Below are 20,141 nucleotides of genomic sequence, written 5' to 3' on the forward strand. Positions count from 1 at the left end.
GTGTAGCAACCGATAAAGTTATGTAAATAAATGTATGCAGTCTATTTTATTTGATATGCTTGACTATTTCCTTTTTTTCTCCAGCTGGTAACTGTGATATCAGATATAACTCCTTCATGTGTGAGGGTCAAAGAATGAGTAAGAGCCTGTTAATAGAGGACAGTGGGAGTTGCAAAGAAGGAAAGACAGGAATAGAGTCTGAGCATTTTTCTGTTCAGCTTTGGCAGTTCTGTAAAATGGAGCAAAGGATGAAAATATTGATCCTGGCATTTGCTCTGGGCAGTTCTGATAGACTGAGTTGGATGATAGCAAATAGTCAGCTGGTAAGGGGTGGTTCTCAAGAGGTGAACCTTCACAAACTTGAGGGTCTGAGATTCTGTGGAAGGGTGTGATGTGCTAGCTGTAAATTAACTGACAAGTAGTATCATGTCCTTGTGACTGAACACAAGCATATGCGTTTACTGTGCAAGGATCCCTCCCAGTGTAACTGTCTAGGATGGAGAAAAGTGGAGATTCACTGTAGTGGCTTGCTGTGTTCATGGGGAACATAAATTTCTACAATTGTTAAAGCTAAATCCTGAATATTCAAAATAAAGTTAGTTGAAATATATTAGGTGAGGCAGTGTGGATTTTAAGGGAGTTATCTGCTATACTTGTTATCTCCTAACTGTTTTTCAGTGGCTGTAGGAATGTACCAGTCAAAGGAATTTTTTTGCTTCTGTGGCTAGGACAGAATGTTCTAAAGCTTTTTTCCCCCCCCCCCCCCCGCTCTAGAGGGAAGTTTCTAAGCAGAAAGCTGAGGTGTGCATGTGCATGTACACCACTAGCTATTCTACACAGGCTTCATCACTGCTATAGGGTAGTTGAGGTTTCTTCACATTAGCTTTCAAAATAGTGTTCCTTGCACTTGAGTGTTACTGGTATCCACGTGGAGAGTTAGCAGTAAGCATAAGCAATGTGCCTGTTGCATAGCAGGTAGCTTGTACAATTTGCAGAAAATAGATTTTGATTCTTTTACGTAAGATCTCTGTCTGAATTGTTTTTCCCTTTATGTGCCTATATAATTATTTTTTGTTTTATTTTAAGGATTGGACCTATCCCATGAGGAGAGAGATGCAGGTATGACACACTTTCAATTACCATTTGAGTCAAAACCTGTGGTGTGTTCAATAAGAAAAAGAAAGTGCCCTACAAAAGAGCTGGCATCAAAATTAGTGTTTAGGGGTAAAGTGTCAGGCAGCACTATGGGAGAGATGTGTGAGGATTGCCAGGTTAGAGTGCAGGTGTGCTTGGGTCTCTGTTGTGCAAGTACTAAAATAAAAAAAGGAATTTTGTCCTTTTCTTCAGAAACCCCAAAATACTGTATTTTTGTCTTCATGAATATTTTTAGGAGGTGGTTGTTAACAATGTATTGGAGCTTTGCTTTTTAACTTAAATTTGGTTTGAAGTAAGGGTTCTCAAGTAGGATGGACAATTAAAATTTTCCTACCATGGCGTCAGCCAAATCTTTGCACAAGATAAGATCTACAGATCTACACATCTTTATTGGCGGGGAGATAAATGGTTAAAAATTGATATTTTCCTACTACTAGGACAAAGCTAGAAGACTTACCATGTGTGTATCTTTTTCCATGAGAGTGATTTGGAATTAATTACAAGACATGATTATGTACAAAGTTAGAGTTCCCTTCATTTGATCTGGGGCTGGGTAAGATGCAGTAATCAAACTGGAACTTAGTCCAAATAAAGGACTTGATTCCTGTTCCAAAACAAGATCTCCTGCACAAGATCATGTTTCTTTTATTTCGCCAAACTGATTTTTTTTCCCTTGTCCTGTTATAAATGACACTTGATAACACATCTCTCACTAATACGTAAATTACTTGTTTCCATGGGCATAGTCTGAGTTAAGTGCAATGTATTATTTAAAATAATTTTGAGTTGGTATTAAATGTCTGTTCTTCTGCCTCCTAGGAAATTTTACCTGGGTTATTTTTAGGCCCATATTCTTCAGCTATGAAAAGCAAGGTATGATTTTTCAGAATAGTGTCTCATAAGGAAACTCTGCTGTGGTGATTTGTTTTGTTACTGTGGTGATATGTTCAAGTGTTATCTATATAGGTGTAAATTTGGTTGCAATCCTGAACTGGAACATGAAAGATGCTATAGTAGTAGTAATATGTCGTGCATTTCTGGGATGGTCTTTTTAGCCTGCAGGATTATCTGACTGGGGCCAGTGTCAATGCCTCCCCTTTCCAGCATGAATCTCAACTACTGCTTTGGGCACATGCTGGGGCAGTTCACACTTACAAGACTGTGTTTTCTGTAACAGTCTTGTGAGCTAAAAGGTTACTTTAGGAGAAAAATGAAAAAAGAGCCCCGATTAAATTTTTTCACGTTGCTTGAAGTTCTGCATGTGTTTGTGTACACACACATGCACGCTCCCTCAATTCAGATAGTCAGCTTTACCTAGTCCTTACGCACCAGAGAAAAGTGCATGTTTGAAGTGACTTGCATGCTAATTGCAGTGAGCATTCATGTGTGAGCTTTCTGTATTAAAATTGAGTCTTAGAGTTAAGCTTGAATATAATTTTTCTTAGAAAAAGGCAAATCGTTTGAGACTTGCACATTACTGGTCAGGCAATCTATTTCCTTTGCTAAAATGTTGCAACACAAATCAGAACTGGGAACTCACACATATGCAGTAAAATAAGGTAAATTGCATGTACAGTAAAGTCAAACACTGCTAAGACAAAGCTTGTATCTGCAAACTTACCTCATAGTTTAAATGATCTTACTTTCAATGGTCTGATTCCAGCAAGAATCCAATGCTAGCTGAAAATTACAGCATCATGTAGGGACTTGCAATTTCAGGCGAAGTGAAAGGTGGGCAGAGACAAACAAGTTCATTAAATGCTGCCTTTACTGCCTGTTCTTTTATCATTGCTAGGAATGCTTTTCCTTGCAGGTCCTAATGGTTGTTTTGTCTTTTTGAAAGACAAAATTTTTCACACTGTGCTTTGAACATTAGAAAACTAGCTCCGATTTTTCCTTGAGGACATAATATAGCCCTATTGTGTATTTAAGTATAGTTTTTATTACTGTGTAACAGATGAATTCCATAATTTAAAAAAAATGTGTTTTTCTTTTTCCACAGCTACCTATACTTCAGAAACATGGAATAACCCATGTAATATGCATACGGCAAAACATTGAAGCAAATTTTATTAAACCAAACTTCCAACAGTTATTTAGGTGAGAAATGATCATAACATGCAGACCAGCAAACAATGAAAGGTCTTACTTTTAAACAACTTACTCTGTATTAACAAGATTTTTTTGTTAGTGTTCTTTCCAAATATTTTCACGTTGTCAAAACTATTTGAAAACTGTGCAAAGGTGTAGAAAGACTTTTAAATCCAAACCATGTAGTTTATTCATCCTGATAAACTCTAGACATAGGCAAAGTCTGGAAATGAGAAATATCCATTAGTTTGCAGTAACTGTCTTCAGTTTTGAAGCTGATAGTTTGTCCTGCTAATAAAACATTTGAGGTAACTTAATCAGAATATGTGTACCTCTGAAAAAGTTGCATGCAGCCCTAGAAGAGAACACTGGCCATATTTACAAACTGATGGGGAACATGTGAGTATGTAGTATGCTGCTTTCAAACAAAGTTGAGTCACCTGTAGCATGGCACTTGTGAATTTCTTCCACTCTGAGAGGTGATTTTGTCAGGGGATGTTGGAAAAGGTTCCTCCCCTGCTTCTTTCTAAGGACAGCTCCAGAGGTTGCTTGATTGTAGAAGTTCTGGAGCAAAGTAAAGTCAGGAGGGTAGTGCTGGCTTCTTTCTGCAGGTTTGAGTATTGTAGTGGGGTTGAATCAGCTGTTTGTGTTCTGGTGGCAGTAACTCAGTGTTACTGTGTACTCATAGCAACTGTTTTCATTGTAGGTATTTAGTCTTGGATATTGCAGATAATCCAGTTGAGAATATAATACGATTTTTCCCTATGGTGAGTATTTGTGTGTTAATGGGAATGGCTTGGGAATGGAGTTGCCCAGTAAGGATTTTCTGATCTAACAGATACCAGTTTCAAATTTGGGATACCCAGCCTGAGGCACCTGGAAGGGCTGTGAACTCTTAAGTGGCCTTATTATAACCACTTTTAGTAAGTGTAATTAACTCCTTTTTGTAAGTATAGAAACTGAGGCAGAGTTGTAAGAGCTGTACCTTTTTATGGTCTCAAAAAAAAGAAAAAAAGGCTGGTCTCAAAACAAAGAAATCAGGTCATAGGAGAGTGCTGGAGAACTTGGCCTGTAGGAAACCTTTTTTTTTTTGAGCCCAAGAGTAATGACATCTCTTGTATCAAATACTAAAACAAAATCAACAGAAAATAGTAACTAATTCATGTAATTAAGTTTTACAGCATCTTGAAATGTGTTTACTGTAGAGGAATTAAAGTAACTTTAAGTTAAACAGTACCCATTATATACTGACCTTTGGAAGTAGAATAAACCCTTAGCTTTGAGCTATGGTTTTGTATTTTTATTTTAGGTTCATTTGCAACAGAGCAAGAGCATTGTATTCCTCCCCACCCCCTCAAAAAAAACCAAACCCCAAACAAACCAAACCCAACAACAAAACAAAACACCAAAAAGCTCTTCTGGCTTCCCTGTGTATGGTAGAGATGGTCATGTTTTTTCAGAACAAGGCAGGAAATCAGTTGATGGCTTGCAGCTTTGCAAAAGTATAATGCCACTTGATCAAACAACATCCTTTGCAAATCTCGCAGTTACTGACATCTTAGTAGCTCAGTGTTGGTATGTTTTTAAAAGTCTAGTCTGAGTTTTTCCCACAATAAATTATTTAGATTTTGCTTTTCCTCTAATCAGCTGTTTCAACCTGGCAGTATTCCGCAGACCTCACTAGATCATGTCTTGCCTTATAGATTGATTAGACCTGCTTCTGTAATGGAAAATATCATTGGATAACTTCTAGGAAGACACAGGTGTCTGTAGAGCAGTCCAGGACACATTGCTGTTGATGCGTGTGGGTTTTAATTTGTGGTTTTGGTGGTTTGTTTGGGTTTTTTCCCCCCAGCTGTTAAGCAAAGATATTTAGAAATTACTTGTTGTTATACTGGTGTAACATGTGACATAATAATTGTAAAAGGCACACATACTGGATTTTTATGCATTTTTTGTTTCTGGCTTCGCACTAGTTGTTCACTGACAATTTTATGGATAGTTAAAAGTACAAAAGAAATATGAATGTCCAGTTGAAGTGATGCCTAAGTCTGTATAAACAGAGTGCATTATTGTCACTGTATATAAAGACTGATAATAAAAATTCTACCAAATTTAAATGCAGGTAGCAGTAACTTCTAAAATAATCTGAAACTTTGACTCTTGTAATTTTTTTCTTTTTAGACTAAAGAATTTATTGATGGAAGTTTACAAAGTGGAGGTAAAATCATATTAACTTCATTTACTAATACATTGTTGTTAAAGGTTTAAAGCTAACTTAGTGGTATATATTAGAGGCTCTTAAATATGAGGTTTTCTTAAATTTGGGGTTTTATTGTGCTTGACTTGAACTATATTATACAAGGTCAGAGCAAAGTGTTCTTTCCTTTTGCCTCTGACTGGAAAACAAACTTTTTTGTATATCTGGTTTGTTGTTTTGTTGTTTTTTTTTTTTTCCACTTTAAACACAACTGTGTTCTGTGCATGAGTTGTTTTTGTCCCCTCTCTAATGTAGGGCCTTAAATTTGTGTTGTGGTCCTGGCATGCAGATTCCGTTACTCAGAATCCTCAGAGGAGCAGGAATACATGCTTCTGTAACTCAGGGTAGTAATGGATGGAGTGTAGTTAGTAATTTAGAGCAAAGACAGACATGCCTATTATTCTTAGGATGTACCTTGCTACTGTGTAGTTCTCCATAACAAGGAAAAACTACATTTCAAAGCATTTTCTTCAGTCTGTACAAGTGTAGTTGGTTGGTTTTTTTTCCTTCTCAGGAAAAGTTCTTGTCCATGGAAATGCAGGGATTTCTAGAAGGTAGGAAACTATCCATCCTCCTTATTAATTTTTTTTAAAGAATGGAAATACATTTTACTAATTTTTTTTTTCTTTTCAGTGCTGCCTTAGTTATTGCATACATAATGGAAACATTTGGGGTGAAGTACAGGTGAGAACAGAGCATGGTAATGTAGTTAACCATTTGCCTGAAAAGGCTGAAGTGAGAGAGTACTGTAGTACAGATAAGAAGTCTGATATGTCTGTAGGTATTCATTTTTTAATTCAAGTGGTGTAAGTGAATAATTTTGGAGGGAACGTAAACAGTTGTGTATTGATGGATAAGCCAGTTGTTACCTACTGAGATTGAGTGAAGACTTTACATGGGGCCAATTTTTCCATTTCACTTCACTGCAGGTTTGTTTACATCCTTTCTTTAAGAAGTAGGTACCTGCTGCTAATGGGAACAGGATACCAGCCTACATGGATTAATGCCTTGCTGTAAAACTACAGGAGAGGCCCCAAGAGGCTGTTCTAAGTAGTGTGTTGAAAACAGGCCAGCAAGCTGAAGACTGGAGGTGGGGGTGGGCAAATAGTATTTTACAACTACTGCTTCCTATTTTGCCCAAACAATTTCAGTTATACAAACCAGTTCTGAGGAGCATTTAGAGGTTGTATATTTCCTAAGAACTGATAATCAGAAGGAAGACTCCTGAAACCACAGAGACTTTCATCATAGTCTGTTTTCCACTGAAGTATTTTCTCTGTCCTTCTCTTTTTAAGGGATGCATTTACTTACGTTCAAGAAAGAAGATTCTGTATTAATCCTAATGCTGGATTTGTCCATCAACTTCAGGTGACTTCTTTTTTTCTAGTCATAACTCAAAAGCCATCTGATGAATCATCTTCCTGCAGAACAGCTGTTTCTACTTAGGTTTAACATTTACTGTAAAAGTATGCTTCAAGTAAATGTCAGAAGCTATAGTAGAGCTTGGGAGGAAGATGAGTGGGTACCCTAGTTCATTAGACTTAAGCTTTAGGCAAAGCAAATGGAGGAGAAATAAAAATCCTGTTTTGTGCAGTGATTAAGAGGCTCTGAAACAGCTTGATTGGTGGCTAAGGAAACTGCAAAGTGAGTATTGTGGCATGCATCAGTGATGCTTCCTGACACTTGCATTCAGTGGTGATAAAATTCACAAGTGTGAAACAATGAACAGCAGTATCCTGAAGTTGCTTTATTGTATTCAAGGAGTCTATGGGGCAAATGGTGGGTAAACATCAGGACAGTATGTTAAAACAGGTTTGCAGTCTCTCTGCTATTACTTAAGTGGCTGGCAGCACGATGATTGAATATATCCTGAGTTGTTTGGGGGGGGGGGGGGGGGGTTTTTTTTTTTTTTTTGTTTTTTAAAGTAACTCCTGTGAGGAGTTGTGGTGTAGCACTGAAAGCATGACAGGTCACTAGAATGCAACTTCAAGGCCATGTATGGTTTGTCCTTGTAACAAATCGCTGAAGCTACTGTATTCTAAGTTTGGTTTGTTTCTACTGTCTGAATTGCATTTTGAGAGCAGCAATGAGTTCTCTGAACATTCTCACAGAATTTTTTTAATGAAAGTTTACTTTCTTCCTTAAAGCCCTTTCTTGTCATCCTTTAAGTTTTCTTTTGTTCTGTCTTTCTGAGTTTTTGTTGTTCATGTCAAAGCAGCAAAGAACTCTCTTCCTCTAAAATCTCTGCCTTACTATAAGATACTCTCTAGTCCATCCTAGTGAACTCTCTGAATTAGTCCTTCTCATCCTGACAAAGCATTATGCCAAATTAATAGCAATATTACTGTACTTTTCCAGGAATATGAAGCCATCTATCTAGCAAAATTAACCATCCAGATGATGTCACCACTGCAGTTGGAGAGATCCCTCTCAGTTCCACCTGGTACTACAGGTCAGAAGCCTTTCCTGTTGTGCGTGATGCTGCCTGTCTTACCTGGTGTTGTGCGGTGACTTTTGCACTCCCTAAGTAAACCTCCAGCAGCAGTGAGTCTCAGACTTTTGGGAAGGGGATAGCTGCAGTTGGTGTGCAAGCTATATTCAAACTTCAGTTTGCAGTGATTTAAATACTCTGTTCTCCTATAGTTGAACTGTTCTGTGCTGTTGTCTGCACTTCCATACCATACTGGGGAAGGGCCCTGCCTCTCCCTGTCCCTCAAAAGCCCTGAGTTCCTTAGGGGAATCAAGAGTGACAGGTTGAAAGCAGCCAATATTCATGACATAATTGCTGCCCTTAAAATTAAGGCAGTTGGTCTGAAAAGAAGTTTTGCTGTGCCTTTAAACAGATAACGGGGGGTTAGGGCATGTAAAAAATGTTACCTTAATCATATAGAGGTGTGCCAGTAGCAGCCCCTGCTAAAGGTCAGTGAAAATGGAGTTTGGGGGGTCATGTAAAGGGAACACAAAAAATGGTGGATTCTAGGAAATTTCTCTTTCATGTGGAGAAGTGTGAGGGAAGAGTGCTGTCAGCAACTGGCTGTCCAAAAGCTGAATGTCTTCAAAGGGTAGAGTTCCTGCAAGAAGACAATATCTGCCCCGTAGTCTTACTCACAGCTGTGTATTGTTAGAGCTGATCTCTTCAGATGTATCCTGCTTCCTCTTGCCTTCTGCAGGAAGTTTAAAGCGAATGCATGAAGAGGATGAAGAACTTGGAACCATGCAAGTGGCAGCAGCACAGAACGGATGATACCTGAGGACAAGCACTGTTTGTATTGTGAATTCCACCAAGAAAGGTGAAGAAAACTAGGGAAAATGAATTAATAATGCAAAATGAACACACACGTAGCTTCTTTTCAATTACATGTTGCTTTCAGATGTAAATCTGCCTCTGCAACACACTAAGCATCATTTTTAAGATGTTGGACTTCTTGAATGAATAGATGGCACTGATTGTTTTACTCCTTTTTTACACTTTACAGTTTTATTCTAAACCAAGATTTTTGGACTTGCAAAGAGGTATTATTGCAATAATGCACTTTTCATACTTGAAATTTCTTTATTTGTATGATATAAAGTTATTACTTTAAACAAAATGCAAGTTGGGGGGATTTGTTTATAAAGTTATTTGTGTAATTTATAACAAGAGAATTTAGTAAAGAAAAAGTTTGCTAAAACTCACCTTGTTCTCAGTATATATCATGGTCATGCTTGCAGAAATGTGCTTTATGAACTGCACTATGCACTACTACTGGCAGTTGAGCAACAGCAGTGTTCTAATCAGTATTTAACTCTTCACCTTGTTATAAAACCTCATTATATACTGAATTATTTTGAGACTGACACTCCGAGACCAATTTAAGACAAAATACTGTTCTAAAAATCTCGCCTTGTTTTATGCAAGTTAAACAGAGTACTGATTAATTACCTAATAAAATAGTCATGTGCTGAATTAATACAGAGGGCAGCTACCAATTTTACACACATCAAGACTGAATTCTTTTAGCTACCGTTAAAAAGCTGCTTGTTAAATTAGTTACAGGTTGATTTAAGTTGACCGAGCCAGTATGGTTCATCTGTCTACAAGAATAGTGCATCTTCAAACTGGTATTGAAGGAGTAGTTCCCTTTGTAAGCAATAGTTGCATCATTTGAGGTAAAAATAGGGTTGGTGTCTGAAAACTGAGGCCCAAAGCACTGGCCATAATAGCATCAAGACCTAAAGGATTCATCTTGGTTCTTCTAAAGCATTAGAGTCAATTAAGGCCACACACCTATCAGTGCTTTAAAGTTTTCAAACTGGGAATTGCAAAGGTGTGGTTTGTGCAGCTTTGACTCTTCTCCCTTTCCAGAAGCACTGTGATAACTAGTGGCTCTGCAAGTGCAGTCTCAGTTCTGCATCTCTGCTTTATTTGCCAAACAGTCTGTTGCATAAAAGATACGGATTAAATGATGGCTCCTTTAGAGCACTGTGGTGACTGAGCAAATTACAAAGCTGTTAGAAGAACTTGTGCAGTTGGGAAATCTGAGCTTGTAATTAGACTATATTTTAACAGGGAAGAGGTGGGCTCAAGAGAATTGAATCAATATAAAAGACATTTGGGGATCTGAGCATCCAGCTATCTCCCTGTACTCTGGTATGGCTGTGTGTGAATGGCCAATGTTGTCTGTCAGTCTCAGAATGAGCAACCTGTGCTAAGGGGGACCCTCTGAGGGCAGGTATCTTTGAGTTTGAAGGTATGAATCTAAACAGTGAAACCATTTTGTACTGTGAGGATCTCTTCTGATGCTGCTTTTTGCTGGAGGATTGTCCAGCAGCTTGTTTACTTTGTAGGAGTTCTGCCTCACTTTGTGTATTCAAGGCAAGTTGACCATGCCTGTGACTTGCTGATCTTTGCTTAGTCACTGGTCCTCTGCCTTGTCTTACAGCTTCTGGGAAGGCTTGCTGAGGGGCAGTCCTGCCAAAGCAAGTCTGGGCTCTTGGCCTGTGTGAAGGCTTTTACAAGCAGTTAGCAGATTCTGGTTTGAAAACTACTGCCTGGGTTAAAGCATGCTGCTAGAACAGATGTTGGTGTCACCTGAGGAGGAAATCCTCCTGCAGTAAGTCAGGGCTTGTAGCTGAGCCAGGACACCTGGGTGAGGCTTTGTAGCCTAATAACCTCTTCTGGTGTGGAATAGGAAGGCCCTGGAGTGCTGTGTGTGGGGAGGGTTCACAGCTTCAATGGAGTTGAACCAGTGTTCAGCAGAACTTTGCTGCTGTCTGTCCTCTGCCACCTGTGTTGGTGATGGAGCAGTGCAAATCCTTCAGAAAAAAAATCTCTGAGAAATGTACGATGCTTTAGTTTGGAAATTTTCAGCTTGAAAAAAGGAAGTGTGACTGTTAGCTCCTTAAGAACTACAACTTGTCAGTGTTAAGCTGACTGGCTAAGCATGCAGTGCTGGTTTTGCAGTTGTAGGGTTTATTATGTGCTGTTAACTGACTCTCTGTAAAAGAATGCTTCTGGGGCTGTGGGGAAATACAATCTCAGATGTTTCACCACTTACCCCACGAGGCTACCACAGGGCTGCAGTGGGGTTTGTGGATGTCTGTCTCTTTTTGCACAGCTCCCCAAATACTGCCAGCTGCAAGCTTCTGACAAAATGTGCATGGGAACCAGAACTTCTGCATAAAACTGCTTTCTATTTCAGCTCCCTTGGGAAGGGGTAGAGATGAAACACAGATGGAAGAACACTCTTGATTCATCTAACTATCCCCTGGCAGAGGGACTTGTTCATGTGTAGTCTGGTTTGGTTACCTCACTGGGGTCCTGGTGCTTCCCTGGGGAGGCTGTTTCACAAACTAACTAGCTTCATGACTAAGGATTTTCCACCAATCTTTTTTTTTCATGCCATTACCCCCTGCTGCTGCCTTTACAGTCATTCTGGTCTGTCTGCCTGCTGCCTTGCAGATAACTGCCCCTCAGATTCTAAGGGATTCAGAGATTAGTTTTCCTATATCTATTATTAAGCCTTTTATTTAAAACTTTGTGACATCTGTCTCATTTAGCTTACAGCCAGTAGGTTTTTCAATTACTGTTTGCTTTCTGGGGTTAAATCAAAGGTGGTAATTGGCAGCAGGGGTCCCTCCCTGTGGCCTTAGAGTACCAGCAGAGGTTGAATATTGGGGTTTTTTCCCTTCCCCAGGTTCAGACACAAAGCTGCAGGACCCAGATCTTTGGGGATCCACAGCTGTATGTTCAGGTGCTAAAGTTCCCTTTCCAGCTTAGGGGAGACAGAGTGGAGGAGCTGGAGATCTCTTCCTCATGGGAGGAGAGCTGTTACCCAAAAAATGAAATCCCAAGGAGGAGGTAACGTTACACCACTGGAGTAGCTGGTAGTTATGTTATGGTTGATTTTGGACAAGATCCTTTGTTCCTTTGTTTCCTGGGAGTGGGAGGGTCTTGCTCTTTCCTGTTGAGCCAATTGTACTTTAGATAAATTAACAGGGCTTCAGTTTAGGGGCTGCCTCATGTACTTTAATACCACCTGTTGCTGTTAAATGCTGTTATTTGTGGCATTTTTCTGGTGAACTGTGACAGTTAAAAATACATAAACCTGTGTACTAGGTGTACTTCAGCAGCAGCAGTGTTTGACAGTCCCCAGTCTTGGGCAGTACCAGCTCTACAGCATCTGCCTGCAGTTTGTGGAGTGCGTTTAGTGTGTTTGCCAGCTAATGCTTCCAGGGCCTCTGCTGGTAACAGGCCAGTTCCTGCCCTGCAGCTCACACCCAGAACCCTTTCCTCATGTACACTGAGCCCAGTCTTCCTCCGGAGGAATTCCTGACAGCCTAGCTGTTAACCAGGTGTGGCAGCACCTTTCCCCTCAACACAGAGCTGCTGTAACTGCTGTTTCCATAGGGGTGGTAGCCTGCCAAGGTTGGGAATGTCACCTCTGGTACAAAACAAAGAGCTCTTCAAAGCTAAAGGGATGCTGACAAGCTGGATTCTGCCCAGCAGAGGCATTGTCATGCAGCCACAAACCCAAGCTTTCAACCTAATTCATTTGTTTTACAATGATCTAAGCTGGGTACACAATCACCTGCTCCTCACTTGTGCTAATCTTGTCATAAACTCTTAATGAGGGCCTGGAGCTATTTAGATGGTGTAGGTATCACAGAATTCAAATAATCCACTTTAAAGTAGTGGAAATTCAGAATTAATTAAAACTATGAAAGGCAAGAAAATCCACCTCAGTCATTTGGACCCAGCTGATTTTACACAATTAGTTCAGAGCTGGGGCTCAAGCCACCTTGATCTTCTGTCAGCAGAGCACATCTGGGAGAAGCTCTGCTTTCTCTTAGGGGAGAACACCCCTAAGAAAATGGGGCACCTAGGCCTAACTGCAGGGCTGCTGCAGCTGAAACACAAGTGGCTGCTGAGCAGAAAGTGGGTTAGAAACTCCTGCCTGGCTCCAAGACACACAGGTCTCAGACTATGCCTCGTTCCTGGCAGCCCTGGGCTTGTGTCCATGTCTGGATGCCCACCTCTGGTTGCAGGAGGGGCCCTCGGCTGGGGGTTTGTGGCTGCAGGCAGAGGCTCCACCACCACATTTGCTTTTGAAGACTTGCTTCATCAAAGTCATACCTGCCAAGATGCAAATGTGCATCAGACACATGCTTAAAATCAATATGGGGTCTCAAAAAGTGTTCTTTTCAGTCTAGGGAAAGGAAAACAAAGGTACTTGCAGCAGGCAGTACTGTTCTGAAAGACAACAGGCACAAGGCAGCAATCTGAAGAACAGACCAGATACATTTGGCAGTCTTCATTTATTCAGCTTAAAGATATTTTTTTTTAAAATAATCAATAAATAAAACAGACATCACCAAGGAAACACTATATTGAGTGGAGTACCATCAGGAACATTAAATAGAACCCCCACCACAGCTTAAAGTAGCTCTCCACACCACAATAAAGGAACATTTTGTAAGGCCTAACTGTTCACAGACAAGACTGGCTGTTCTGTACAAACCTTCATTTATTTATAATGCCCTATTCATAGATGTAGGATTTGTCACTCTCGTCGCACAAAACACTACTGTTGAAACCAGAGCTTTGTACGTTACTTGCTTGCCATTGCTGGCAAAAGTGCTAAAATCGTTTACCCAATCTTATAGCAAGAGGGATGCTCCAAAGCAGCAACAATCCCTCAGGACCAGGATGGGAGATTTCTCTGCCAGTTTGCTATGCCATAGGCATAAGCCATTACCAGCAAAACAGCAGCCCACCTGACCCTCAGGAGTTCAAGTACAGCAAGTTGGCCGGGTGTGTTTGGTAAAGCTGAATGCACTGCTGCCAATCACATTCCCATTGAGTACAAGCCAGAGCCCCGCTCAAGATGGGGTGTATTCTGTCTGCCAGATATTCCAGTCTCCCAGTTACCTTTGCCCTGTCACAAACCATTGGGTTATTCTTTTTTCTCACAAAAAAAGTAATTATCCTGAAAACAAAGTTATCAGCTAAAGTGCAGGATCCCTGCAGCGAGAAGTACACATCCATTTTTAGACTCAGAACATCAAGCTTTAGCACAGCCCATGAGGATTCTCCCCTACCCGCACAAATAGTAAATTCAGTTTTGGAAAATAGTGCCTATAAAACTTTAGGTACGCTAACATCAACAGCACTTCAGTGAGCTTTCACAGAAAGAACAGAACAAATGCCCATTCTGTATCACTAATTCTGCATAAGAGAAGCATCATCCCTACCCAAGCTACGTCATCCTTCCGTGAAGTACAGACAGCAGAACAATCCCACGAGCTGTACTTTGGCTACCAAGAAAAGAAGCGCAAACCTTTAGAAAAATACAATGCAAGAAAAAATTTGAGATAAAAATATATACCTTTGGTTAAAAACCATCCCTTTAACAAGAGTCCTTTGTAACTCAGCTAGAACAAAAAAGCTTCACTTAGACTGAACAGTAGTAAAAATTAGTTCTAAGCGCTTATTTCCTAACCCAGAGGACCCTTCTAAAATGTCAGTAATTTTTTTTCCAGGATTTACACATTTCATGTTCATTATTTATAGGGATCATTAATATTTGCAGCAATACTATATAAATTTTCCACGAAGAGAATGTTTGTAGCACAAGCTCCTCCACCAACAGTCTTTAAAAAAAAAAAAAAAGACTAGAAGTTCTTAATTAAAGAACCGTTGAAACATGTAGTTTTCTTCAGATACTGAATAGCCAAACTTCTTATAGAAATCAACATTTTTTGGCAGACACTCAAGTGTAATTTTGTAACAGTTCAGTCTCTTACTTAGCAATGTCAGGGTGGACGTTAATCTGAAAAAGACAGAAAACCAACAGTTAAACAGCCCTGAACACTGGGTCAATTAACATTTAATTAGCTAAAGTTATAAGACCAACAATACTGAAGTTTTACAGAACTCTGCATTTTCCTTTACTATACGGGATAGTTGCTATCCCAAGGAAAAAAGAGAACAAAGTACCAGCGTCTCACAGACAATTGTATGTTACAAGAACCTCAGCTTGCACCCTGCCAGCTAGTGATACCTCCTGGCTAAATTCTTTTCACCTGTCTGGCTGGGGAGGCTCTGCCCTGCAGCTAACCTGGAGAGCTAAAATCCTGCACTCAGAGGTCTGGTGAGCGATCTTTGCCAGCTTGTTTGCTGGCACCCATCAGCACAGTAAGGTGGGGGGGCAGAAAGCAACTGAGTAAGGGCCTGCCACCCTGCCTGCTGTGGAATGGCCAAGGTGGTGAAATACTTACAGTTTACCAAGCTGCCTTCCTCTGCACTCCCCGCTTACGACAACATCTTCTATCCTTCCTCTCTGTGAAAATACAGGCAAATGTTAGTCAAACAGAACACTGCTGTGCGAATTTTCTGCTGTCTGTTTCGATACAACTCCTCCAGTGGTCAACATGCTCGGAATGCCCCTTCCAGCACCCAGCAGGAGCTGCAGTCCCACCACAGCCCTTCCCCGCTGAGGGATTTCTGTCTCTCTAGCTCCCTGTTTTCACACGTCTAGCTGGGACTCCACAGCAGTGAGATCCTCAGCCATCTGCTCTGTCAGAACCAAGTCTGACTAGTTCAAAAGCTCACTGGGAAGGAGAATGGGACAGACATCAAATTGCTCTTTTTCCTTAAGAAAAGCCAAAGTTTCCTTTTACTATTTAGCTGAGCAACCAAGGATGGGAGATATTTTTAAGATGCCTTTGTCACTGACTCAGCAGAAGGTACTTTGTCACACAGTAACACCATAAAAATAACATTCATGGAGTCAAGGGGACAGGATCTTTTCCCTCACAGCTGCAGCGGGAGAATATACCTTTGCACAGGAGTGAGTGAACTTGTGTTCTATCACCAGCGTTGCTGTAGCAACAATCTGTCCAAGATTTGTGTCTTCTACGACAGTAACGTAGTAATCTCCAGATCTCTTCATGTGCTCAAAGGTTTCTGTGGGAGCAGGCAGACAGCAGAACAGTCACCATGAATCTCAGATTAAATTGCTCTGAAGTCTAACACTTGCAACAGATTCTGAACGCAGATAACTGCAGGGTTCAGGATCACAAGGAAGATGCACCCAAGACCCCAGAACCTGAAAGCCCCAGAGTCAGCCTAACCAGACAGAACCAGGAAAAAGCAGAAATTAAATGCCTTTTCCTCAGCTGCCAAGAGAGCCCTCCTTCCCCAGAGTCTCTGCAGATGGGCACTATGATGATGGTGGCAGCACCTCTTAAGTTTTCTTAAATCTCAGTCAAACCAGTGAAGCAAGCTCGGGTTCGCTGTTAAGCTATGATCAAAGGCAATCCTCTGCCTCGCTACTGGTGCTGCATTAATTCAGCCAAAACAAGCCATCACCCAGTAGTCCCTTCTGCCAGGCGTCTAAAGCTCAGTCTCAAAAGCAGGTATACAATTTAGGCCCATCCCAGCCAAGAAACCCTTTGGGATAGTTGCAACTGGATCCAACACTGAGTGCCAAAGGCTGCCTCAGGGGACCTGAACTACTAAATCCCTCTGGCATCAGGCAGTTGGGAGCCTCACAGCCAAGTGGATTTGCTGTCAGCATCAGTATCCTCTGGTTCCCAGCAACCTCTATGGAAATGCCAAGAAATAATGATATACTTACTGATAAACTGCTCTGGGCTTGCAACTCCAGTTTCAGTCAGCTGACCCAGAACTTTAAAAAAGCCTGTTATAAAAAAAAGGGGGGGGGCAGGGGGGAACAACAACCCTCAGTGAGGGAGAGAGACACACAAAGAGCTCCAAATAGCACAGAACAACCTGACACAGCTCTTTGGAGAGTTAACATCCCCATGGCACCATGCAATTCAGTCATATGTAAAAGCCTGCACTCTGCAGTTGTAGAGCTAGACCGCAATCTTAAAATCAAACTCCCACCTTGAGCGCTGCTGAAGGATCAGCTAATGCATCAGCAGCAAACTGCAGCTTGAACTGAAGAAGTCTTCGTGCACTAAGAATAATATGCTGGTTCACATTACTTTTGTATTAAAAGGAACAGTATGAACAACTGTACTCCCTCTCTAAAGCTGTGGTGAGTAGGAAGCTGTGGATTATTTGGAAGATTTTACTTGAATTTTAAGACTGGTTTTGAGGTTATTAAAACAGTAAAACCAATTTTGAGGGTCACCCAACACAGCATGACCAATCCATGGTGCCAAGTGCTCAAATTCCTTACTGATAAAAATAACCCAAATCAGATAAAATGAGCAATCCTGATCTATTGAGAGATCATGCAGAAATACATATGATCTAGTTCAGCACCTAGCTTTCATTTGGGATGATCATTAAACAGGATTCTACCTCGATTTAAATCAGCTGTGCAAAGTGGTCTCAAAACTAGGCCATCTCCTGGTTCTAAAGGAGAAATAGCAGGAGAAAACGTCGTCGTGTTCTCGCTCCAGTCAAGTTCATGCAGAATATTTGGGTCAAACATCGGTGTGTCATCAGGCATCACAGTTGCAACAGGCATCATGGCTGCAACAGGTGTTCTGGAACAGAATGCACATGGGTAAGGAACATTTTGGTTTGTTCTTGCTTTAATCTCTAAATATGCCATTTCCCCTGGTTATATCATGCCACGTGATGTTTCTCAGGGACGCAAAGAAAGGTGAATGAAACCAGAACTGCTGTTCACTTTATCTGCAATTGAAGCTCCTCAGCCTTCACCGGACTAGGCCGCTGGGTTAAACACAAGAGCGCGTACCCCAACACCGCACACGTTATCTAAAGTCAACACACGTGGCACTTTTATGTTCACCTGGGCAGTTTTTTCTCTTGGAAAAAAACCAAACAGATAAGACATCAACTGGGATATTTAACCTCAATAGCCCTCTGAAAAGGAAAGCATCTCGCACTCTCAAGAAACCTCCCTAACATACTGTTTACTGCGTATAGAGGAAATCATTTGCATTAGTGTTCCATTTAAAACTGGCGGCAGGAATAGTACACTTTTTTCAAACAGTCCCATCACATAAATATTTAGTATCTCAGCCAAGAGGCACTCCATCACACATAGGAAAACACAGATGATATGACAGCCTGCACACACGCTTACAGCCTGTACTGCGTTTCTAATGCAGTTGTGTTTGCTCGGTATATTTACAAAACCTAATGCCATCTCAGCTGTAAAGCACAGCGGCTCATTGTCCATTAACAGGTAAAATGCAGAACTGCCAAGATGATGGTGAGACACCTGTTAATGATTAAAGAAAGATCTGGGAATTATCCCTAATTCTGAATAATACACAAGAGGAAGCAAAGGGATATATTTTCCTAATCGCTAGACACAGGAAAATAATTCTTACTTTGTCATCTGTGGAATACCTGGTCAGGCTTCTGGTATGAACAGAGCATATCGTGGGAACTTCTCCTAAGTTCTTTATACAATTTCAAATTAACTTAGTTGCACCATAAAAGCTATGGTAGTTGCACGCTGTTGGACAGGCCAAATAAACATCAGAAAGAAAAATGTATTTGGGATGAATACTTCTCAAAATAAGACATTTTACAGCCCTGTTAAGCTGCCCAGAGAAAGTACAGAGGATGTTAGCTGTGAAGCATCTCAGCATAACTGCAGCATTTGAGCCTCAAAACTGAAGGTGGCTCTGGAAACGCAACTGAAAAAGCTTCCTTCAAAAAAGAAAAAAAAGCAACCACAAAAATCTTTTTTTATGCCACCTGCTGGTATACACTGGCCTTTAAATCCCCATTCTCATCTCAATCTTGCATATAAAAGTAAAAAAATTGCTGTTACAGCAATTAAACAACAATACAAATTCTCATCCCACATGAATTTTCAAAATGAAACAGTGGGAAAAACAAAGTACAAAGAAAAACATTTCCATAGATGGAAGAGTCAGAGGTGAGAATCCAGGTCTTCTGAGTCCCAGTCCTGAGCTTTAGCGATCAGATCATGCCGTTATGTGCAGAGAACTGCAAGCCCATCGCCAGCGTATTAATTATGTCACTGCTAAGCAAAACCGAAGTCTCCCTGGTTCCAACAATACACTTGGTATCTCTGTTCCTAGATCTCAATTATTCTAACATTGCCGTTACCCTGTCCCGTTACAAAGCCTTCCTAGAATTCATGAGTGTTCATAACAACATTCAAATAGTGTACTGTACAGCATAAGATGAATTAATTTCAGCTCAGGCTTACAGAATACCAAGCACACACAACAATAGAAAAACACATGAAGGAAATAAAATTTTTGATGCTTTTCAAGCAGTTAGTGACAAACTAAGAGTGATTCTTCAAACTACATCCAGCACAGCTGGAACAGGAAGAAGTTTGAAGCTTCGCCCATTTTCCGGAGTTAGGAATATGACTTACTCGATAGAAATGCAGTGGCCAATTAAAAAAAGGATCAATGTACGGTGAGGGAGGAGAGCTCCGGCCTGTTTCAATGGGTTGCCGGTTTCCCCTCCAGGCCTGCTGACCTTACTCCACGACCAGGTGCTGGCCCTGGTACACACCTGAAGTCTCCCCCGGAGCATCCCAGGCTCCCCACCCGTGTCAGGAGTGGGACAGGGTCCTGCCAGTGCCCACGGGACACGTTCTACCCCCCTCACCCATCCCACCTCCCTCTGCTCCGCTCTCTTCTGGAAAACCGGTGCAGAGGGAGCACGGTATGCCGGGGGTGCCCCCTGAGACGAGCTGCCTGCCCAAGGGGACCCCCCGGGTGCTCGGTCAGAATTCTGCCGGCTCCCCAGTGTCGGGGGACAGGGCGACAAACCCCGGCCCTGCCCCGAGGGGGGCGAGAAACAGCCCTGCACGGCCCCTCGGTGGGGTCCCCTCAGCTGAAACAGCCCCCTCCGCGGTCCCTCAGGGGGTCCCCTCAGCTGAAGCAGCCCTGGGGGGGGTGGGACCCCCCGCAACCCCTCGAGGGGATCCCCTCACCCTCCACGCAGCCCCTCAGGGGGTCTCCACACCCCCTCACCTCGCCCCCAGCCCCTCGGGCTGGGGGGGGAATCTCCACAACCCCTCACCCTCAGCCCCGGCCCCTCGGGGGGTCTCCACACCCCCTCACCTCAGCCCTAGCCCCTCAGAGGGGGGGGGCGTCTCCACATCCCCTCAGTCCCTCGGGGGGGGGGGGGCCCCCCAGCCCCCCCCCCACCCCC

At 41.8% G+C, this 20,141-nt stretch overlaps 2 protein-coding genes across 3 annotated transcripts in view; one reads left to right on the forward strand and one right to left on the reverse strand.

Annotated features, from left to right (window-relative positions):
* The first annotated feature begins 853 nt into the window (after window positions 1-853).
* STYX (serine/threonine/tyrosine interacting protein) lies at window positions 854-9,286 on the forward strand. The gene is made up of 10 exons (XM_010579785.1): window positions 854-1,119; window positions 1,975-2,028; window positions 3,158-3,255; window positions 3,953-4,013; window positions 5,431-5,467; window positions 6,021-6,060; window positions 6,140-6,190; window positions 6,802-6,874; window positions 7,865-7,958; window positions 8,677-9,286. The coding sequence occupies exons 1-10, from the start codon at window positions 1,051-1,053 to the stop codon at window positions 8,748-8,750; spliced, it is 651 nt and encodes a 216-aa protein (XP_010578087.1). The 5' UTR covers window positions 854-1,050; the 3' UTR covers window positions 8,751-9,286.
* Window positions 9,287-14,358: 5,072 nt separating this feature from the next.
* GNPNAT1 (glucosamine-phosphate N-acetyltransferase 1) overlaps window positions 14,359-20,141 on the reverse strand; it is a 19,254-nt gene continuing 13,471 nt past the window's right edge. The window contains exons 3-7 of one of the 2 annotated variants that reach the window (XM_010579787.1): window positions 17,322-17,509; window positions 16,627-16,689; window positions 15,826-15,953; window positions 15,266-15,327; window positions 14,359-14,817 (exon numbers count right to left, since the gene is read on the reverse strand). In XM_010579787.1, the coding sequence (XP_010578089.1) occupies window positions 14,670-14,817; window positions 15,266-15,327; window positions 15,826-15,953; window positions 16,627-16,689; window positions 17,322-17,493 (573 nt within the window). In that variant the 5' untranslated portion in view covers window positions 17,494-17,509 and the 3' untranslated portion in view covers window positions 14,359-14,669. Of the gene's footprint in view, window positions 14,818-15,265; window positions 15,328-15,825; window positions 15,954-16,626; window positions 16,690-17,321; window positions 17,586-20,141 lie in introns of those variants that run through there. The other variant, XM_010579786.1, reaches the window with a different exon arrangement.

The sequence above is a fragment of the Haliaeetus leucocephalus genome, unplaced genomic scaffold (assembly GCF_000737465.1).
Source record: "Haliaeetus leucocephalus isolate CR32 unplaced genomic scaffold, Haliaeetus_leucocephalus-4.0 Scaffold678, whole genome shotgun sequence".
Classification (NCBI taxonomy): domain Eukaryota; kingdom Metazoa; phylum Chordata; class Aves; order Accipitriformes; family Accipitridae; genus Haliaeetus; species Haliaeetus leucocephalus.

Bases quoted from the DNA above. Each gene is read 5' to 3' on its own strand.
- STYX (XM_010579785.1), top strand. From the start codon at position 1,051: ATGTGCCTATATAATTATTTTTTGTTTTATTTTAAGGATTGGACCTAT. The intron at 5,468-6,020 runs GTAAAATCATAT...TTTCCTTCTCAG, and splicing joins TGGAAGTTTACAAAGTGGAG to GAAAAGTTCTTGTCCATGGA. The intron at 6,061-6,139 runs GTAGGAAACTAT...TTTTCTTTTCAG, and splicing joins AATGCAGGGATTTCTAGAAG to TGCTGCCTTAGTTATTGCAT.